General features: G+C 39.3%; 1 protein-coding gene across 1 annotated transcript in view; it reads left to right on the top strand.

Annotated features, from left to right (window-relative positions):
* The window catches only part of LOC149068037 (adenylate cyclase type 8-like), a 178,765-nt gene extending 158,345 nt beyond the window's left edge, over positions 1-20,420 (top strand). Inside the window, exons 20-24 of the mRNA XM_089251634.1 lie at positions 12,697-12,837; positions 12,962-13,054; positions 15,894-16,005; positions 16,270-16,514; positions 16,615-20,420. Of these exons, the coding sequence (XP_089107760.1) occupies positions 12,697-12,837; positions 12,962-13,054; positions 15,894-16,005; positions 16,270-16,514; positions 16,615-16,953 (930 nt within the window). The 3' untranslated portion in view covers positions 16,954-20,420. The remainder of the gene's footprint in view (positions 1-12,696; positions 12,838-12,961; positions 13,055-15,893; positions 16,006-16,269; positions 16,515-16,614) is intronic.
* Positions 20,421-21,652: the final 1,232 nt, after the last annotated feature.

Genomic DNA, 21,652 nt, shown 5'->3' with positions numbered 1-21,652 from the left:
TTTTACTCTGTGTGTGTGTGTGTGTGTTCGCGGAATCTTCTAAACTGAAAATTGGCTCCTCTGCAGATGGCAAATGGATATTAAAATCAATAACGATTGGGGTGTTTAGTCTGCCGGGGCTTGATTCAATGATAAAGCCTCACCAGTATTCGATAGTAATTTAAAGCACTCATTGCCAAAGTCCCAGTCGCTGAAACACCTTTGTCAGATATTTAGCACAAAGGTGCTCGACTTTTTGGAAGGTGTGGGCCACTTCATTGTTCCGCAAGCGTGCCGCGGGTCACTCGAGAGATCTGAAAATGTGCCACTGACCACTCAATAGGATAATCTGCAAATGTATCACGATCCACTTAAGTGAACTGGAGGTGTGCCGTTAGTCGCTCAAGTGATTTTGAAATGTGCTTGAGACCACTCGAGAGCCTTGTTTTGTTTTTTGTTGTCACGGGCCACATCAAAAACTTCAGTGGGCCGCATTTGGAGCACAGGACATGGGTTAAGCATTCATGGCCTAACATGCTGCATCTGATGTGAGTACCAAATTTAAAATGTCTCCTATATTTTTCCATAAGAAAAACCCAAAAAATTTTCAAACCATTTTCCATTTAATTTATGTTAAAACCAAAACAATGATGCATTTATAGAGCATCGGAAATTAAACCCAGTTAGTTTTCCAAGTTTACGTTATTATTTTAACAAAAATCTCCACGGCAAAATTTCGTTATATGCTATGAAACATAATTTTGTTTTTTCCCATCAAAGTTGTGAAAATGCTTATCCATATGTTTTCTACATATTACGCTAGTGCCACAGAACCGGCTAAACAATTTCGGGGCACGAAAAATGTTAAGGACACCCCCTTCCTTTAACAAGACTTCATATATTTTGTGGGAAGAGGGAATCGGCATACTGAATATACACGAACGCTAAGAAATACCCCCCATACAAAAAAAAATAATAATAACTACACAAATGTGAATTAACACAAAAATTAATGGAGGTAATTTTAAACTAATGTGAGAAACCGTTTCCGAAATTAAGGAAAACTTTAGAATCGATGGATTAAAAATAATTGGAAGAAATTATTTCAGTACCAATGAAAATTCAGAATTAACAAAAGAAGTAATTTCGGAATTATTGAAAATTCAGAATTAATGAAAATAACAATTCCAGAATCAAGAAATAAATAGAATTAATAGTTCCGCAATTGATGAAAATTTAGAAGCAAAATACAATAAATATATGAGCTCTTTTATAAAAAAATATATCTGCTCTCTCTCTCCCGAGACCGCACCGTCACCGTAAAAATATAAAATAAACTAGTTGGTGACGGTGCGGTGACGGTGCTCGGCTACGGTGCGGATATGTGTGAACGGCTGCATTGCTTAGCAAAGTATTATTCTTTGACCGCGTGATGACCTACACTCGGCCGACGCACGTGTCGGGCACGGAGCGGATATGTGTGTCCAGAACTTAAGAAGTTGTTGCTCTGTCTTTTCCGATGACAACTAAAATAATTTCGCGTTTCTAAGAGCAATATTCACCGAGATATGCGAATTCGAAAAATTGAGGAAATTTGGGGGGAAAAAAAACCAGTAAAATTAGAAGTGCCTTACGTGGTGATGGCGAAGCTGGGGTATAAAAAAAAACTAAATTCTCCATTCAGCTTCGCTCCTTGTAAACAAAGCTTATAAACTGACCTGAAAGATCAAACTTTCAGTTCAGTAATTTTTTCAAGACCTAAGGAGACCTTTGTCCAAAACAAAGGACCTCCACACAAGCAGACGGCTGGTAAGATCGTAAAAAGTGAATTTTTCCACACTCCACTTTATAGTAATGTGCTGCCATCTAATGTCAAATTTAAAAGCGACTCATGTGGTGATGATGATGTTGAAAGTAAAAAAACTATATTCTTTATTCCGCTCAGTTCCTTATAAACAAAGCTCATAAACTGAACTGGAAGTTTAAACTGAAAGTTCGGTTATTTTACTTGAGCATAAGGAGACGTCCAAAACAAAGAACCTTTTAATGAGCAGACGACAGACAAGAAGTCGGTTCCCTACAAGCTGAGCTCACGAACGGACCTGGAAGTTCGAACTGCCGGTTCAGTTATTTTCTCAGGACACAAGGAGACGTCCAAAACAAGTAACCTGGAGAGAAGCAGACGACAGAGATTATATATTACAGGAGGAAGCATCCAGCCACCACGACTGCAGCGACATCAAATGTAAGGAAATCACGTGACTCGGTCAAAACAAACTTCCAAGCAATTTTTCCAAAGAAATGTGCAGTTCGGTCTCTGAATATTGGGTTTTAAGGATTAAAAAAAGGATAGAGAACTCATCTAAAGGTGAAAAAAGATTAAATTATTTATTTCATTAATACTGGAATCATTTCTTTCATTAATTTTCTGGATTTTCCTTCATTAATTCTGGAAATTTCCTTCATTATTTCTTGAATTTTCTTTCATAAATTCTGGAATTATTTCCTTTATTAATTATTATTTCTTTCATTACTTCTGGAATAATTGCTTTCATCAATTCTGGATTTGTTTCCTTCATTAATGCTGAAATTATTTCTTTTATTAATGCTGGAAATATTTCTGTCATTCAAGGAAACAGTTATTTTCCGGATATTATGCTGAGGTGAGCTCGGAAAGAAAAGTCATCACGTCTCCGCCGGGACTCGAACACAGGCCCTCTTGCATACCGGGCAAGCATGCTACCATCTACACCACTGGAGACACATGAATCTGACACATGAATGGAGGCAGATTCATGTGTCTCCAGTGGTGTAGATGGTAGCATGCTTGCCCGGTATGCAAGAGGGCCTGGGTTCGAGTCCCGGCGGAGACGTGATGACTTTTCTTTCCGAGCTCACCTCAGCATAATATCCGGAAAATAACTGTTTCCTTGATATCACTGGCTGAGAAAAAAGCCATCTATATTTCTGTCATTGATTCTGAAATTATATCTCATTAATTCTGAAATTATATCTCATTAATTCTGGAATTGTCTCTTCCATTAATTCTGGAATTGTCTCTTCCATTAATTCTGGAATTGTCTCTTCCATTAATTTTGGAATTATATTTTTCATTAATTTTGGAATTATCTCTTTTTCATTAATTTTGGAATTATCTCTTCCCTTCATTCTGGAATTATCTCTTTCCTTCATTCTGGAATTATCTTTCATTAATTTTATTATTATCTGTTTCATCAATTCTTTCACTAATTTAAGAATTATCACTTTTATCAATACTGTAATTATCTCTTACATTAATTCTAGAATATTTTCTTCCATTAATGCTGAAATGATCTTTCTTTAATGCTGAAATTATCTGTCTTTAATGCTGAAATTATAACTTTCATTAATGCTGAAATTATTTCTTTCATTAATGCTGAAATTATTTCTTTCATTAATGCTGAAATTATTTCTTTCATTAATGCTGAAATTATTTCTTTCATTAATGCTGAAATTATTTCTTTCATTAATGCTGAAATTATTTCTTTCATTACTTCTGGAATAATTGCTTTCATCAATTCTGGATTTGTTTCTTTCATTAATGCTGAAATTATTTCTTTCATTAATGCTGAAATTATTTCTTTCATTAATGCTGAAATTATTTCTTTCATTAATGCTGAAATTATTTCTTTCATTAATGCTGAAATTATTTCTTTCATTAATGCTGAAATTATTTCTTTCATTAATGCTGAAATTATTTCTTTCATTACTTCTGGAATAATTGCTTTCATCAATTCTGGATTTGTTTCTTTCATTAATGCTGAAATTATTTCTTTCATTAATGCTGAAATTATTTCTTTCATTAATGCTGAAATTATTTCTTTCATTAATGCTGAAATTATTTCTTTCATTAATGCTGAAATTATTTCTTTCATTACTTCTGGAATAATTGCTTTCATCAATTCTGGATTTGTTTCTTTCATTAATGCTGAAATTATTTCTTTTATTAATTCTTACGGGGGAGTAGGTGGCGAGGGGGCCACGCAGTTTCAGGAGAGCACGTCCTACCTCAACATCTCTCAGTCCCCCAAAAAAAAAAGGAAGCCTCGTCCTCGTCAACTTTTCTCTGGACCTTCAACTTTCCGGCCTTCCGATTTGTTTCTTTCATTAATGCTGAAATTATTTCTTTTATTAATTCTGGAATTATTTCTGTCATTGATTCTGAAATTATATCTCATTACTTCTGGAATTGTCTCTTCCATTAATTTTGGAATTATCTCTTTTGTTTCTTTCATTAATGCTGAAATTATTTCTTTTATTAATTCTGGAATTATTTCTGTCATTGATTCTGAAATTATATCTCATTACTTCTGGAATTGTCTCTTCCATTAATTTTGGAATTATCTCTTTTGTTTCTTTCATTAATGCTGAAATTATTTCTTTTATTAATTCTGGAATTATTTCTGTCATTGATTCTGAAATTATATCTCATTACTTCTGGAATTGTCTCTTCCATTTGTTTCTTTCATTAATGCTGAAATTATTTCTTTTATTAATTCTGGAATTATTTCTGTCATTGATTCTGAAATTATATCTCATTACTTCTGGAATTGTCTCTTCCATTAATTTTGGAATTATCTCTTTTGTTTCTTTCATTAATGCTGAAATTATTTCTTTTATTAATTCTGGAATTATTTCTGTCATTGATTCTGAAATTATATCTCATTACTTCTGGAATTGTCTCTTCCATTAATTTTGGAATTATCTCTTTTTCATTAACTTTGGAATTATCTCTTTCCTTCATTTTGGAATTATCTTTCATTAATTTTATTATTATCTGTTTCATCAATTCTTTCACTAATTTTGGAATTATCACTTTTATCAATACTGTAATTATCTCTTACATTAATTCTAGAATATTTTCTTCCATTAATGCTGAAATTATCTTTCTTTAATGGTGAAATTATCTTTCTTTAATGCTGAAATTATCTGTCTTTAATGCTGAAATTATAACTTTCATTAATTTTGGAATTATCTCGTCCATTCTGAAATTATTTTTTCATTTATTGTTTTAAACTCCTATTTATGCCATAAGAAAATAACGGGGGAATCGTGTTTGTTTTCGCCGAATGTTATATGGTTCATTTAGATTATTTAACTCTTAGTGCATTAATTTTACCGCTACCTAATTTAAATAGAGGAATGCCGTGACAAGAGGGGGAAAGGGGGTGAATAACCCCCCAGGTTCTTTTATAGTTTTAGAGATTATATTATTATCAAAAAGGAAAAGCTATCCCAACAAATGACAGGATACAGTAAACCAAACAAGACAACATTCCAATAATTAAGAATTTAATTTAAATAAAAAATGAACCGTTGGTTCTAGGGGCCCCTTTTGGAACGAATAATATGAATATTACAGAGATATTAATAATATGAATATTAGAGATATTAATAGCTGTACATGGACATTATCGTCAGATGATGGAGCCAACAAAAAGTGGGGGGGGGGGGGTATCCGAAAGATAGGTAAATTTAGAGTACTTTACCAAGCCATAGCCCACTAAACAATTAATGAATGTCTAGTCGGCCGTGACCAAGCTGTCCCATGGAGGATGAAGACCTCAGCTCATTCTCGGGTGGAATGCAAATTGTCTCAGGAAGACGGAAGGCAGGTGTCACTCACTGGAGCGATACGGACGTGATGGTGGCTGACAGGTCACTCATAGATGAAGAGTCGAATTTTCCGTCTTCACTGGTGACACCTAGAAACTAGAGCTCGGCACTGGTTGTTGGTCCATACTGATGTCCCGGTGGCTGGCTGATACCGTTCGTCGGGATATGTCGCTATTTTCAGTCGTTTATTGGTAATGTCTGGAACTGGAGCTCGGCATCTTGGCAGGTAGTAAGGCCACGGCCCTGTCGCTGACCCATGGCGATACCGGCTTTCGCAACTTCCTCCCGGATGGTTGAGGGAGGGGAGTTTTTCTTTAGTCGTGGGCAGGAGGATTGTTCGGACTTACGGGGGAGTAGGTGGCGAGGGGGCCACGCAGTTTCAGGAGAGCACGTCCTACCTCAACATCTCTCAGTCCCCCAAAAAAAAAAGGAAGCCTCGTCCTCGTCAACTTTTCTCTGGACCTTCAACTTTCCGGCCTTCCGACTGGAGGCGGAGGGGTCACCAGATAGCCACGTCATGTCCTCTCGATGAAAGCGCGCGAAAATGGTGACTCACCCCTGGGGGGGGGGGGGGGAGAAGAGGAGGAGGGACTAGGGAAGGGAGAGCAAGCAAAGTTTCATGTCGAAACACGATCATGATAGAAATCTGGAATTTGATTTCTTGATTTTATTTGCCGCTCATGAGCATGGGGGAACAGAGAAAATGTCCACAAATGAGGGATTTAACAATTTTGAAATATATAAGAAATAATACAATTTTCAGCCTCGCTGAAACACATAATAATTAATAAGAGTAATTAGTGACTGTGTAGTGTTGGTTTTTACGTGTGGGCCACATATGAACAGGGAGTATTTACGTGTGTGTGTGTGTGAGTATGAAGAATGAGTATAATAAATAATCATCACAGAAATAATAACACTACACCTTCCATTTTTCCCATTCTCCATAACACCGAATCACGTGATGTTCCGACGAAAGATGTTGGTGACACCATTCTCAGCACTGCCAAGGCGGAGACCGCTGACGTCATACTCTCCCCAGTAATATAAGCTCGTTGGAGGCTTGATTTATATACTGTTGGTGCTGCCATTTAATCTCGAAATTTCAGGCAACTCGTGCGATGATGAAAGAGGGAGAGATAGAGAGTTCTTTGTTATTTTTTGGCATAAAATGTTTTTATGAGACAAAAACTAAAACGCACACAAAATTCGTTCATTTGCAATAATCGATTTTATGTAGAAAAATTATTCAAATATTTAAATTCAAAATGTCTCCGAAATTTTGAATTAAAATATCTCGGGGAACGATGCAGTTAAAAACATGTAATTTGTTTGTCGGGCTCAGAAGAGAAAGAGCAACAACTGTCTAATTGGAAGTTAGAGGACGGGGGGTGGAGGGATCATATAAAAATTTCATTTTTTATTTTGTGTACACTGTATTTTCATCCTCAAAACTCGTACAGGGTAATTTCTGGTCACATTTTGAGAATTTTTAAAATTAGAACCATACCACTACGACGAACGGTTGATGATATAAAGGCTGTAACAACACTCCAAGGAGAAAACATTGAATCTTAGAATGGCCATAATATTACCAATAAGTAGGGCCGGAAGTAGTTGTGGGGAGCAGGCGAGTCTGGTGCCCCGGGCGCATTAAAAAGAGGGCGCAGATTTAGCCATTCAACCTATCCTTCAGCATTACGGGGGGGGGGGGGTGGGGTGCCTAAATGAGTGGTTGCCCCGGCTAGCCAAGTATCCAGTTGCGGCCCTGCCAGTAGGTATCTTATTTATGACGAATCACCGTTATATATATTGGGTATTTTTTATTTTTAGATACATTCTCAAGTTCGTAATTTATACCTGGTAGCATTTCTTTTACTTCTATAGATCAAACTACACAGTTGATCCTCTAATGACCCACAAAAATCATGCCCTTATTCTGTAGAACCATATGCAAATAGGTAGGTAGGAATTTTTAGCTATAGGTAGTAGTGGTGCCTCTCTCAGAAAAATCGCTTTGTATGTGGGCGTGTGATAATGTTAAGAGACAGCCCTGGGCGTACTTTATGAAAATTGTGAAAAGCTAATCGAAAATCTCAGAAAAATAATGTGGTCTAGTTTGCAATATTATTAGTTTCTCATCTTTTGTGTCATCCTTGTGATAATGATCATCAACTACACTGCTCAAAACAATTAGGGGAGCAAGCAAAAAAGTGAAGAAAACCGTGAGGAAACAGCCACGTATTGGCATACAATGGACAGTACACGCGTATCAATGCGCAATACAGAAAAAAAAACGTAAAAAAATTTGGAATTAAGCTTCAATTCTTTGAAAATATGGAAAAAGCATGAAAAGATGATTTAGGGCAACAATTTGGTTACATGTAAACGATAAAAAAAAGTACTGTTTAGACATGATGCATGAGTTTTAATAGGGCGTGTGGTCTACTCGAGCAGATAAGACTGCTGCACACCTGTTTGCCATGGATGCGATGAGGCTATCGATCAGACTTTGGGGAATACTGTTCCACTCCTCAAGAAGTGCAATCTGCAAGTCTCGGACAGTAACAGGCGGCCTTGGTCGCGCAGCAATGCGTCGTCGATTCGATTCAGGTCAGGAGAGCACACTGGCCATTCCATACGCTGTATTGTTTCAGCTTCAAGCATGTTCTCCACCAGACGAGCTCTATGCGGTCGGGCATTATCATCCTGGAAAACAAAGGAATCTCCAATGGCTCCAGCGTAAGGGATGACATGAGGTCGCAGTATCTCGTCTGCATACCTTCGGGCCGTCAAAGTGCCATTCCGAATGATATGCAGGTCCGTACGTCCGCCTATGCTGATTCCACCCCATACCATCCAACCAGCTCGTCTGTATTGTGACCTTTCACGAACGAATGCGGGGTTATTTCGAGTGCCCCTGTCCCTCCATACCAGAACACGTCGGGTGTCACACTCCAGATTGAATCGGGACTTCCTCATGAAGCCGATTACGTACTGTTTGGCTGGACACCCTTCGTCCTGTTGCCAAGAGCAACCGTCTTTGCAGCTGCGTAGCATTTTCTGTTCTGTTTCGACGTGCTGTTAACCGTACATACCGGTCATCAGTTGCTGTAGTGGCGCGTGGCCGACCTTGCCCTGGTCGACGTCTAACATTTCGTGTTTCTTGGAATCGATTCCACAGCCTTGCAACAACACTTCTGGCGACCCCAACAGCGTCCGCGACACTACGTTGTGTTTGCCCGGATACCAGTCTGCCTATAACACGCCATGCCATGGATTCCGGTAAATTACGTTGTTGAGACATCCTCAAGTCACCTTGTCTCAAGAAAAAAATACTGCGCAATCGAATTTCACAGTTACGGCAGTAAAACAGACGTTTCTGCAACATCCCGATTTCTGCCCTTATCTCCTTTTTCTGGTTTTTGACGTCATGAATTTGCATATGAAGTTTTCTTCTTCCGTTTCCTGCTAGGCTTTAAATTATGGATGATTCATTTTATGTTACTTATCGGTATACATCTTTGCGTAATTTTGTTAAAACCATGTGCTCCCCTAATTGTTTTGAGCAGTGTATTACAATCGAGTGTTCTTAAAATTTTAGGATCTTCTGTCGGATGATCGATGTTGAAAACAAAAAATCGTGCATTAAAAAGAAATACCATATGACATCTTTTTGTGGTGCGCCTTTTGTACTGATGCCCTGAGCACGTGCTTATTTTGGTTGATGGTTAATCCGTCCCTGTGACTACTGCGTACATGATTTCTCTGGAATATGAATGTTTCAAACAAATATTTAAATATTTTTCATACGTATTTAAGTTCATTTTTTTAAGTTTATAGTAGGGCTACAACATGAATCTATATCCTTGATACATGTATTATTGTTGAAAACGATGTGAAAGGTTGAACTTTTCAATTGTGATTAATTTGTGTGGCTACTCTCTCTCATTACTACTTTTATCCGCATGAAGAGAATAAAATTAATAAAACTGCTTGCTACCACTTTTTGCGATTGTTATCACTACAGGAATGCGTATTTTGGAAGCTACAACTGACATTCTCTCAACGAAACCATAATCATTTACACAAAAATAAACTAATTTGAAATAATACAAATTTCATCCATGATGAATTTTCCTACATGTGTAAGCGTAAGAGGGTTCTCATACTAGGGGATTTCAATTACCCAGGTATTGATTGGGAGAACCTTTCATCTAGAGATCAGTATGAAAGAGACTTTCTTATGTTGGTGCTTGAAAACTTTTTGTATCAGCGTGTATCAGAAGCCACTAGGGGTACTGCTATTTTGGATTTAGTTCTTACTAGTTCTGAGGATCTAGTTGAACATGTTTCGGTGGGGGAAGAGCTTTCTTCCAGTGATCATCGTATCGTCAGATTTCACTGTAACTTTTCCTCGGGTAAGGTTGATAACAAAAGACTGGTTCCTTGTTTTCGGAGAACTAACTTTGATGTTTTGCGAAGAAGGTTAGCGGAAGTTTTCAAAGACCGGTTGGAATCAGTAGGGGTGGTTAGTCAATGGGAAGAATTTAGTACGAAGATGTCCTCTGTTGTGCCCGACGTCATACCCTTTGTTCGAAAAAAGCGTATTTGTACATCGCACCCTCTATGGTTCACGGATAGCGTGCGTAACCTTTATCTTGAAAAGGAAAGAGCATTCAGAGAGTATAAAAGTGGACAACGTGACCTATCATTGTTTACTGATAAAAGAAGAGTGTTGAAGAAAGCGATAAAGCGATAAGGGATAATAAAAAGGAAGTTGAATCTAGGTTGGCAGATAACATTATCTCTGACCCAAAATCATTTTTTCGGTACGTCAATAATGGATGTAAGGGGACGGTTGGTCCCACTCTCGATTGGAGGCTCTAGAGAGCAATGTAGGCATGTGTAGTGCTTTCAATGACTTTTTCGCGTCGGTTTTTAATGGAGATAATGATATTCGCCATACGGGTGTTGCATGGGGTAATAAAACCCTCAACAATATTCAAGTAGAAGACGTGGAGGTCCTAAATCTTCTAAGAAATGTATGTGCAAGCAAAGCACCAGGACCAGATGATATCTATCCCAGGGTATGTGCTAATAAATTGTTGGGGCCAGTCGCACAGATATATAGGAGCAGTGTTGCTGAGGGTATCGTCCCAAGGGATTGGAAACTTGCTAATGTTGTTCCGATATTTAAGAAGGGTAGTAGAGAAGCTGTGTCCAATTATCGTCCAATGAGTTTGACGAGTTTCCTCTCGAAAATTTTGGAAATTATCATCAAAAGGCAGTTTGTGAAGTGGATAGACGAGAATAATGTAATGTCGGATAATCAGCATAGGTTCAGGAAGGGGAAATCATGTATAACTAACCTCCTTTGCTTCTAGCAAAAATGTAGATGTTGTTTACCTTGATTTCCAGAAGGCATTCGATCGGGTCCAACATGGTAAACTCTTGAAGCGTTTACACGAGATTGGAATTTGGGCAACTTGCTGAATTGGATAGAAGAATCGTGGTTAAGAGATAGGTCGCAACGAGTTATGGTGAACGGGGAATTCTCCGGTTGCACAGGTGTCACAAATGGAGTTCCTCAAGGAAGTATCCTTGGCCCCATACTTTTTTCACTTTTTATCGATAAGATTACTAGTAAATTCACAGATAATGTGAAGCTAATGCGGGTAATCGGAAATCAATGCGATAGGGAGTTGCTCCAGACCAACTTAAACAGGATTGCAGAATGGGCAAATGAATGGAGCATGACGTTTAGCGTTGATAAGTGCATGGTCGCTCATTTTGGTTCGAACAACCCACGGTTCTCTTACGAGTTGAATAGTGTCACTATCCCGGATGCAAGTAGGGTCACCGATTTGGGAATTCTCATTGACGAGCGGCTTAGGTTTTCTGAACAATATTCAGCGGTGGTCAAAAAATCGAATAGAATGCTCAGTTTGATTTTTCAAAAAGGTCTCTTCGCGTTCTCCTAAAGTCATTCTTCCGCTTTTTCGAGGCGTAGTTCGTCCTGGACTGGAGTATGCTGTAAGGTTTTGGAGACCATACCTACAGAGGGACATAGACTTGGTTGAAGGGGTGCAGAGAAGAGCTACGCGTGTCCTTATTGGCACACAGGGCTTGAGTTATGAAGAAAGACTTCATTTTTTGAATATGTTTACATTGGATGAACGCAGGTGTCGAGGAGATATGATCGAAGTATTCAAAATTTTGCCTGTTGTGGCATTGTATTTGTATTTACAGTAACTTGATGACATTGTGCCATCTTCAAGCACAGAATTTACATTGATTGAAAATAATTTATTCTATTTTTTTTTTATTCTATTACGTTTATTTTGTATTTTGCTCTTTCGTTATTTTCATAAATTAAAAATTAATCAAATTAAATTCAAACATATTTATATACTTCAGACAATTTTTGAATAACTATCTTCTATTGAAAAAACTCGGGGGGGGGGGGGCGTGTAGAAAATTATTCATGTTCGCAAGAGAGGGGGGGGGCCCATAGGAATGAGAATTCGTTGAAAGGGGGCCATGGACAAAAAAAGGTCGAGAACCACTGAATTAGAGCATAGTTTCCCTAAACTTTTTGTTTCATCGCCCCTGCTTTGGAATTGTTTTTCTCTCCCCAGCTACAGTTAACCCATATGATCCTGTGTTATACTCACAGTTTACATCGCCCCCCTGGACTATTTCATCGCCCACCGGGGGCAACACTGATTTAGAGGATGATACTGGATATTATTGTTATTGTCTGTCTGTATTATCATGCTGCTTATTTTGTCGCAGATATTGTTCAACTTTTGGATATTGCTCCGGTAGGCTCCACCTTATGCAGCAATGGCAGAAAATGGCCAAACATAAAATCATCTTCGCAAAACTTTTCATCGATTAGGCTTTTTAGTTTATATAGAATAACTGGTTGAACCTAAAAAAAACACACACACAATTCCCGCCTTCTCTGGCTGCAGAAACAAAATGAGGCCATACATGGACGCGTAAAAAGGTTGTAGTCTAAGCACTGTACCTAAATTATGTCATTCTGTGTTGCAGGAGCTGTACGCGCAATCCCACGCATGTTGCGGAGTAATGTTCGCCTCCATACCGAACTTCGCCTCGTTCTACTCCGAAGACGTCAACAACGGAGTCGAATGTATACGTCTTTTGAACGAGATTCTCGTGGACTTTGATCAGGTATTCAAAGTTTCATACAATGGTGGAACTTTGTTCGGAAAAATCATTCGAAAGCACGATTGCTTATTCCAAAAAATAAGCAGTTCCGTAATAATTTCTTCGTTCCTTTTTGGTTTCTTTGCAGCTACTCGATGATGAACGGTTCAGGCCTTTGGAGAAAATCAAGACCATCAGCAGCACGTATATGGCCGCATCTGGTCTGAACCCTACTAGGAAGGTATGTGAGAGGATCTCGGAGTTAATCGTACTCTGCGGTCTCATTTTTCGCCAAAAACTATTCTCGTTCATTCGACGACTGCATGAGTCTTACACGATAAATAAATAAATATATATACAAGGGGAACGACCTATTCTGCCAAACGGAAGGGAGTGATAGACGAGCCCAAGTGGATAATGAAACAATCTACCAACCATGTCCTATCGCGAACCGTTTTCGAGTTATGGTGGATAATCGATTATGGAAAAAATTTCACCAAGTCTAAAAAACCCGGATTTCTGAAGTTTATGAGAGACCTTTTTTTTTTCTTTTTTTTTAACCGAGCACAACTCAGGTCTATCGCTATAGGATATTTTCTACCTAGTGAGTTGTGCCGGAAGTGTAAGTGTGTGTACCTAACAGTCTGAGTGCTTATCTAGTGTTGTGTATGATTTTTCAGTGCTGCCATCTATATCTCAGAAGTGAAGTGAGTGATGTGTAGTGACTGAATATTTGTACTGTTTGTAGGACTGTTGCTCTCTGTGGCGAGACTTTTTAACGGGGAGATCGGCTCGCATTTGCGCCTCGAAGTTGGGAACCACAGGAAACCAACTTCAGCCGACCACCACTGTGGTGACTTATGAGAGACCTACACGCAAAATAAGCATATATTTCGAAAGTGCAGAAAAAGTTCTATAAGGTCACACTAATTTCATTGAAATATCTGAATTTAATGGCGAGCTACAGACGCTGAAAGATTAGGGAAGTTAAAAATTGAATTTTTGCCAAAATTTTTAATTTCCAATTCCGCAAACACTGTCAAATTTGCCAAAAACTTGTCCATTTCGCCAGCTTGTAGTAGTAGCGTGACATCATCTTCGGATAAGCAGAAAGATCTCATTTTTCAACACTTTTCAAGCTTGCAAGATGCAATAGATATGTACTTTCCATCTCTTTCCATTGAAAATCTCGACTGGGTAGTCTCAAAATTTGATTAAGCAGGAGAAAATATATTTCACTGCTTTGCGAACGAGATGAATTTATTGATCCTTGCGTTGATTCTGATTCCACACTCAAAGGTAAGTTACCCAAGAGTTGGGCGTCAGTGGCTGCTTTCTGGCTTCGACTGAGAGAGGATAATCCTATTCTAACGAAAAAAGCAATTAACGCACTTTTGCCCTTTTCAACAACATATCTATGCGAGCAAGACTTCCCTGATATGGTGACAATAAAATACAAAGCAAGAAATACATTTCAAGACCTTGAGGACGATATTCGTGTTTCGCTGCCAACTGTAAGGCCTGATATAAAGTATCTGTGCTCTAAGCATCAATCACAAGTTTCACATCGATTATTAATCGAACAAACCTCTATCGATGCATTTTTACTCAGTAATTTTTTGCTGTAGTAAACTCTATTCTGTATTCAAAGAAGGGGTGCCCCAAGTTTTTAATGTTATTCCCAAGGGTGCCACAAACTTCAAAAGCTTGGGAAGCACTGCTCTACACGAAGAGGAAAAAAAAACCAATCGTGAAAGAAAATAACTGAACTTGGCTTTTAATGGGGGGGGGGGGGGTCTTGGATATTTAAGTTCATTTTTAAATTAGTGGCAACCCGCTTCATGAAGAAATGTTTTTTTCGTTGGGTGTTGGGTGCTTAACTGACCGTTAGAAAAACTAACGTCACAAAATTTCAAAACGTTTATAACTCCCTTACTATGAGTTCGATCCTAAAATGGAAAACACTTTTCTGTATCAGTTTTTCACCTGGAAATCACGTGTGAAATTAGTTAGCGTTCGATAGTATCCACCTTATATACGGAGTATACTAAAACTCTGTCGCCAAAATGAGAGTGCCGGTGCATGTCACGACAAACAATTTCTCCAATTGGAACTCAGAGTCACGTTCCTTTTATTTGGGGAGTATATGCATTACCCTCACACTCACCGAAATATGGCAACCTTAATCGCATCATGAAAAAAGGTACAGGGAAATTTCTTCCTTTCAGTCGCAAGCGATTACGGAGGGGAAAAAAAACCTCTTTCTAATAGTAATATGCGTGTGTGTGTGTGGGGGGGGGGGGGTATTTTTTTCTCTCTCTTGGTTAGTTTAGATTTTTTTCCCTCTCCTTTTGGTGCCATTGGCTAAATTTTGCGCTGAACCTAGAAGTCATTTGCGACCCTAGGTTGCATTGCAGAAATTGTTTGTTTTCACGTGCACAATTCTCTACATTTTTGGTGACAGACACCCTGTATACGCCCTATCATGCTGGACGGGGATTCCACTTTGTGGGAGTTATTATGAAATCTTAACTCCTGGATGATCAGCGGAAAATTTACTTTAGCACAGATGAAGTGCTGTGATTTAGAATTAAGATGAGGGCTTGCATGTAAGTAGGTAGCATTTTTTTTTTAAATTGAACAAAAAGCACAATCATTAAATTAAACACTCAAACGAACACTTGATTAGAGATAAACCAGTACTAATCAACCAATCTGACTGTAGATTCTAAGGGTACAAACACTGTGCACGTTGGTTTCCGATTCTGCGAGTCAGCGCTTGCAGAATCGGAAACTAGCGTGCACTATGTCCGTACCCTAATAGTTGAGGGACATTCGAAAAACCAATTTGGAAATTTTCCGATGATATCTCCAATGAATTCCTAATAAACGGATGTGACGTCACAAAGTTTAAGATGCGTCTATTTTTAGATTGACGCATCTGAAAAAGAACCGCGATGTTTACATAAAGACCGAACATTATGTAAATACTATACACAATATATTGTTCAACATTCGAAAATATCGATTTCCTTGTGCTTTTCATTGATTTTTTTAAAAATAAATTCTATTCGATTTAGGGCCATGACGAATGGGGTCACCTGACAGCTCTGGCAGATTTCGCTTTCGCAATGAAGGATGCTCTGGATGAAGTTAATAAGCATTCGTTCAATAGCTTCAAGATGAGAATCGGTGAGTCTTGTAAAGTTTTTCAACACGTCCATCAGTAAAATCGAGGGAATTCTCGTAGCTGCCAAGTCCCCCGAATTTCTACCTTAGCTCCCGTCCCCCCGGAAAACACTTATATCTCCCTAATTTTTACGGGGCTAGTAGGGTTTTCGCGCGGATACGTGCGACAATCTTCCTAATTTACATTTTACAGGGTTGGCAGCGATGCATTCAGAAAATCGTTATGATGATTCTGATATTGAATTTTGTTATCCAAAAAAATCGCAGGCATAAGCCACGGTCCATTAGTTGGCGGCGTGATTGGAGCCAAGAAACCCGTCTATGACATATGGGGAAATACGGTCAACGAAGCCAGCAGGATGGACTCGACGGGCACCATAGACAAGATACAAGTGCCGAAAGACACCGCACAGATCCTGGAGCCATACGGGTATAGGTTGCAGTACCGTGGGTTCGTCCAAGTTAAAGGGAAAGGTCAGATGGAAACGTATTACGTTCTAGGGAGGAAAATGGTGAGTAGCACTCAGACAAAATTCAGCACTTCAAGCTTCCAATCATACTACAACCCGCGCTCTGTATTGCAAACTAATGGGTTGGTTATTTGTTTTCCAGAATCGCCAATCGTCGGTCAGTCGCCAACCTAGTATCCATAAATCCCTTGCGGCTGTGGTGTTCGGCCTCGTGCAAGCTCGAAAGCGCCACACGGGACTCGGTTCGAGCCTGAGCGTTCCTAGCCCGCACAAGAGGCCCAGCTCATGCAGTTCGTCTCATCCAAGCAGCTCGCCGAAACCGAAACTGCATAGGATCTTATCCGAGACGCCGCATCCTGGACGGCGGAAAAGCAGGATGCAGGAGCGTCGGATGACGGACGCCGGCAGCAGCAGTCGCTCCTATCCCGATATGAGGAACGCCATCCGCGACGATTGTCGATTGGAACTCAAGGATGACTGAGGGCCTTCTTGTCATCCTTGTCTACAATCATCGATGATTTCCGATTAGAACACAAAGATGACTGAGGGACTTCTTGTTGTCGTCCATATCTATTATCGTCAACAATTGCCGATTGAAACTCAAGGATGATGGAGGGTCTTCTCATCGTCGTCCATGTCTACAATCCGTGACGGTTGTTGATTGGAACTCAAGGATGACTGAAGGTCGATTTCTTGTCGTCTATGTATACCATCATCGACGATTGCCGATTGGAACTCGAAGATGACTGAGGACTTTCTTGTCGTCCAATATATGTCTTGTATACAATCATTGACGATTGTCGATTGGAACTGTCGTCGTTCCTGTCTACAATCATCGACGATTGCCGATTGGAACTCAAGGATTACTGAGGGACTTCTTGCCGTCATCCATGTCTACCATCATCGTGGATTGGGCTTCAGCTTCATATATAGATTGGCATGACCCCTTGCAGAATTGAATGTTCTATTTCGAAGATATTAGAGAATATAGCTCATTAGTACCGATGAGCTATTGGGAAAATTTATCACTCTGTGTTGATGTGTATCCTTAAACTAGCCAGCAGATCCAATCAGTGATCGATCATGTGATCCTTGTTTTTTAAACTGAATGTGGGCATTTAATCACCATTTGTAACGGCCAGAATCGGTCAAAATATCTTGAAAATTGTGGTTGTTTTATCCTCAGTTCATCGCCATCCTGAAAAACCATACTACTAAACCACACATGCAACTCGTAAACATTCCTCTGAGGAATTTCTATCGAATTGGCTCATGTCAAAAAGTATGCCCATCACTCTCCTATATTTTAAGTGAAAGTGGCAGATGTTTCAATGTTTGTGTTTCGTAAGTATCGTGTTGAAATGTCTACCTGCTCTCTGTGGAGAAAGGTTCCTGACAACCCTATTATAAACACTACTTTATCACACACCCATTCCAGTTATATCGCCATGCAACAATTTAGTACGGGAGCGTTGGAATTCCCATATCAAGGAACTTCCACAAATCAGAATTCACAATGTGACGTGGGACCACGTCACTCACGACGGAGTAGTGTGTAGCGGCCTTTAGTCCCATAGTACCAATAGGTTCGAGGCTCCATACCGATCACTGATTGCGAACCTCTTCGTTCATGAAATTCCCGTATCTATGTGAGAGCTTAATGGTAGTCAAAATATACTCACGGTCACCACCTCCCTTTTGTTACTGTATTTGTATTTGATACTAGTGATATCTGATTAATATGTCATTTATATTGAATGACTTCAAACTGGTAAAAATTTAATGAATTAATGAATTTTTGATGAGAAAAATCATAAATAAGGTTCACCCACAAAATAACAAGAAAACCCTAAAAATAAATAAATTGTATATTTTTTATATATTAACTCACACCCCCCATGATTTTCTTTGTCATATGATATGGCGTCACGTATATCCAAATATGTACTACATTCTTTTACATTCACGTAACTTATAAATTTATTTTTCGGCTTTGGACACGAGAGCTTCGCTATAAATTGATTATAATATACGATAATTTAGTCGATTTTATGAGAAATCATTACTGATGTACGAAGATCCCTCTGAGAAAGTTTCAGCAGCAGATTTATTGCAAAGAAAACATTCAATATACGGTTGCGGATAAATATTTTGTAAAGTATTCCCTCCGGGCCATGAACTTCTCAACTGTTCAAAATGCCATTCATCCATTTATTATCGTGATTTACATGCATGTGCATCTACAATTCACGGACCCGCGAGAATCACATATTGATTCGAGAGCAAAAACGAGGAAACAAAGAAAAAGGTAAACAAAAAGTCCTACAGGACCAGGTCTACTGATTCAAGGGGGAAACAAAAATGGAGGAAAAGAACGAGACAAGAACGGGGACGGAAAAAGTGGAAACAAAAAGTCGTACAGGGCCAAGACTACAATTGATTCGAGGGGGGAAACTATAACCGAGGACAAAAAAAAGCGAGAAACAAAAAATTCCACAAAGTCAGCCTCCTATCTAAATCGGGGAATTAGCACCCGATTCGCGTGGTGGTAAGATGCTCGTCTACCACCGTGAAGGTGGCTGTCATGATCCCAGGTTCAAACCCGAGGGAGGACATAGATAATAAATTTTTCCTAACGAGCTTGAGACGATTACCGACAGACAGCGCCTTCGTTTCCAACCCATATCTATTGTCAACAATGGCAACCACCCCTCGAATCTGACTCCCGATTCGGGATCTGTACTGAGTAGGATGGTGGCGTCTGATTTGCGGAATTACCTGAATACCCTTAAGGGGTGGGACACTGAGATAGCCAATAATGACAATAAATTGCGATATGTCCAGATTTTGTGTTTGATGTAATAGTAGATTCATTGAAACAAAAATAGCGGACAAAAGAGGAGAGATAAATAACTAGGCTATACCACAGATCCAAGTCTACGACTGGTTCAAGAAAAACCAAAAGAAAGGGAAAACAAAGTCTCACCGGGGGAGGAGGTGGTAAAAAGGCTCCTACTGATTAACCAAAAACTGCCACAGGGACGAGTCCATAATTGGTTTAATGATAATAAATAAAGGAAGACACAAAAAGTCTCACAGAATCAAGTCTCCTACGTATTTGAGGAGGAAAACAAAAAGTTAAACAGTGCCAAGTCTGTATTTGATTCAAGGGGAAACAAAAATGAAGGAAAAAAAAGGGTGAAACAAAATATTGTTAGATAATATGAGACTATGGGGAGAAATAAAAATGGAGAATCAAAAAAAGAAGAAAACAAAATGTCCCATCCAACCAAGTCTCCGGAGGAAAAAAGGCTGAAATAAACCCCCCTCACGCGCATGCCACACACACAACAAGCCTTATACAATGCAAAGGCCACAATAGGAAAAATGTCCAACAAGGTTGCTGAATCAATTATGCCCATAAAAATGTGGCTGTCAAATATAACCAAAATACAGCAACCCAAAATATAAAAGCACTTAGATTCGGATGATTATAAAATATAAGAGCTTCTCTATGGATTCAAGGAAGAAAATAAGGGAAAGAACGACAAAAAGAGTCAAACAAGCCCAAGTCTCCTACTGATTTAAGGGAAACAAAAACGGGAGGGAAAAAAGGGTGAGACAACCCCCTCAGGTAAAGTCTTCTATTGATTCAAAGGAGAAAAAATGGGAGGAAAAAATGGCGAGACAAACGAGACAACCCCTCCGGCCAAGTCGTCTATTGATTCAAAGGAGAAAATGGGAGGAAAAAAGGGTAAGAGACAACCCCTCCGGCAAAGTCGTCTATTGATTAAAAGGAGAAAATGGGAGGAAAAAAGGGTAAGAGACAACCCCTCGGGCAAAGTCGTCTATTGATTCAAAGGAGAAAATGGGAGGAAAAAAGGGTAAGAGACAACCCCTCGGGCAAAGTCGTCTATTGATTCAAAGGAGAAAATGGGAGGAAAAAAAGGGTAAGAGACAACCCCTCCGGCAAAGTCGTCTATTGATTAAAAGGAGAAAATGGGAGGAAAAAAGGGTAAGAGACAACCCCTCGGGCAAAGTCGTCTATTGATTCAAAGGAGAAAATGGGAGGAAAAAAGGGTAAGAGACAACCCCTCGGGCAAAGTCGTCTATTGATTCAAAGGAGAAAATGGGAGGAAAAAAAGGGTAAGAGACAACCCCTCGGGCAAAGTCGTCTATTGATTCAAAGGAGAAAATGGGAGGAAAAAAAGGGTAAGAGACAACCCCTCCGGCAAAGTCGTCTATTGATTCAAAGGAGAAAATGGGAGGAAAAAAAGGGTAAGAGACAACCCCTCGGGCAAAGTCGTCTATTGATTCAAAGGAGAAAATGGGAGGAAAAAAGGGTAAGAGACAACCCCTCCGGCAAAGTCGTCTATTGATTCAAAGGAGAAAATGGGAGGAAAAAAGGGTAAGAGACAACCCCTCGGGCAAAGTCGTCTATTGATTCAAAGGAGAAAATGGGAGGAAAAAAAGGGTAAGAGACAACCCCTCGGGCAAAGTCGTCTATTGATTCAAAGGAGAAAATGGGAGGAAAAAAAGGGTAAGAGACAACCCCTCCGGCAAAGTCGTCTATTGATTCAAAGGAGAAAATGGGAGGAAAAAAAGGGTAAGAGACAACCCCTCGGGCAAAGTCGTCTATTGATTCAAAGGAGAAAATGGGAGGAAAAAAGGGTAAGAGACAACCCCTCCGGCAAAGTCGTCTATTGATTCAAAGGAGAAAATGGGAGGAAAAAAGGGTAAGAGACAACCCCTCGGGCAAAGTCGTCTATTGATTCAAAGGAGAAAATGGGAGGAAAAAAATTGTAAGAGACAATCCCTCGGGCAAAGTCGTCTATTGATTCAAAGGAGAAAATGGGAGGAAAAAAGGGTAAGAGACAACCCCTCCGGCAAAGTTGTCTATTGATTCAAAGGAGAAAATGGGAGGAAAAAAAGGGTAAGAGACAACCCCTCAGGCAAAGTCGTCTATTGATTCAAAGGAGAAAATGGGAGGAAAAAAGGGTAAGAGACAACCCCTCCGGCAAAGTCGTCTATTGATTCAAAGGAGAAAATGGCAGCGCAAGAACGGGAAACAAAAAGTCTAACAAGGCCGCCAAGTCTTCTACTGATTCAGGGAGAGACAAAAAATGGTAAAAAAAATGCCCACGGGGCCCGATTTCTTCTCATTTTCAGAGGTAAATTAC

This window comes from Pholcus phalangioides, unplaced genomic scaffold, assembly GCF_987345545.1.
Source record: "Pholcus phalangioides strain wild (caught in Gottingen) unplaced genomic scaffold, Ppha-v1.0 ptg000027l_1, whole genome shotgun sequence".
Taxonomy (NCBI): Eukaryota; Metazoa; Arthropoda; class Arachnida; order Araneae; family Pholcidae; genus Pholcus; species Pholcus phalangioides.
This window is presented reverse-complemented; position numbering and strand designations above follow the sequence as displayed.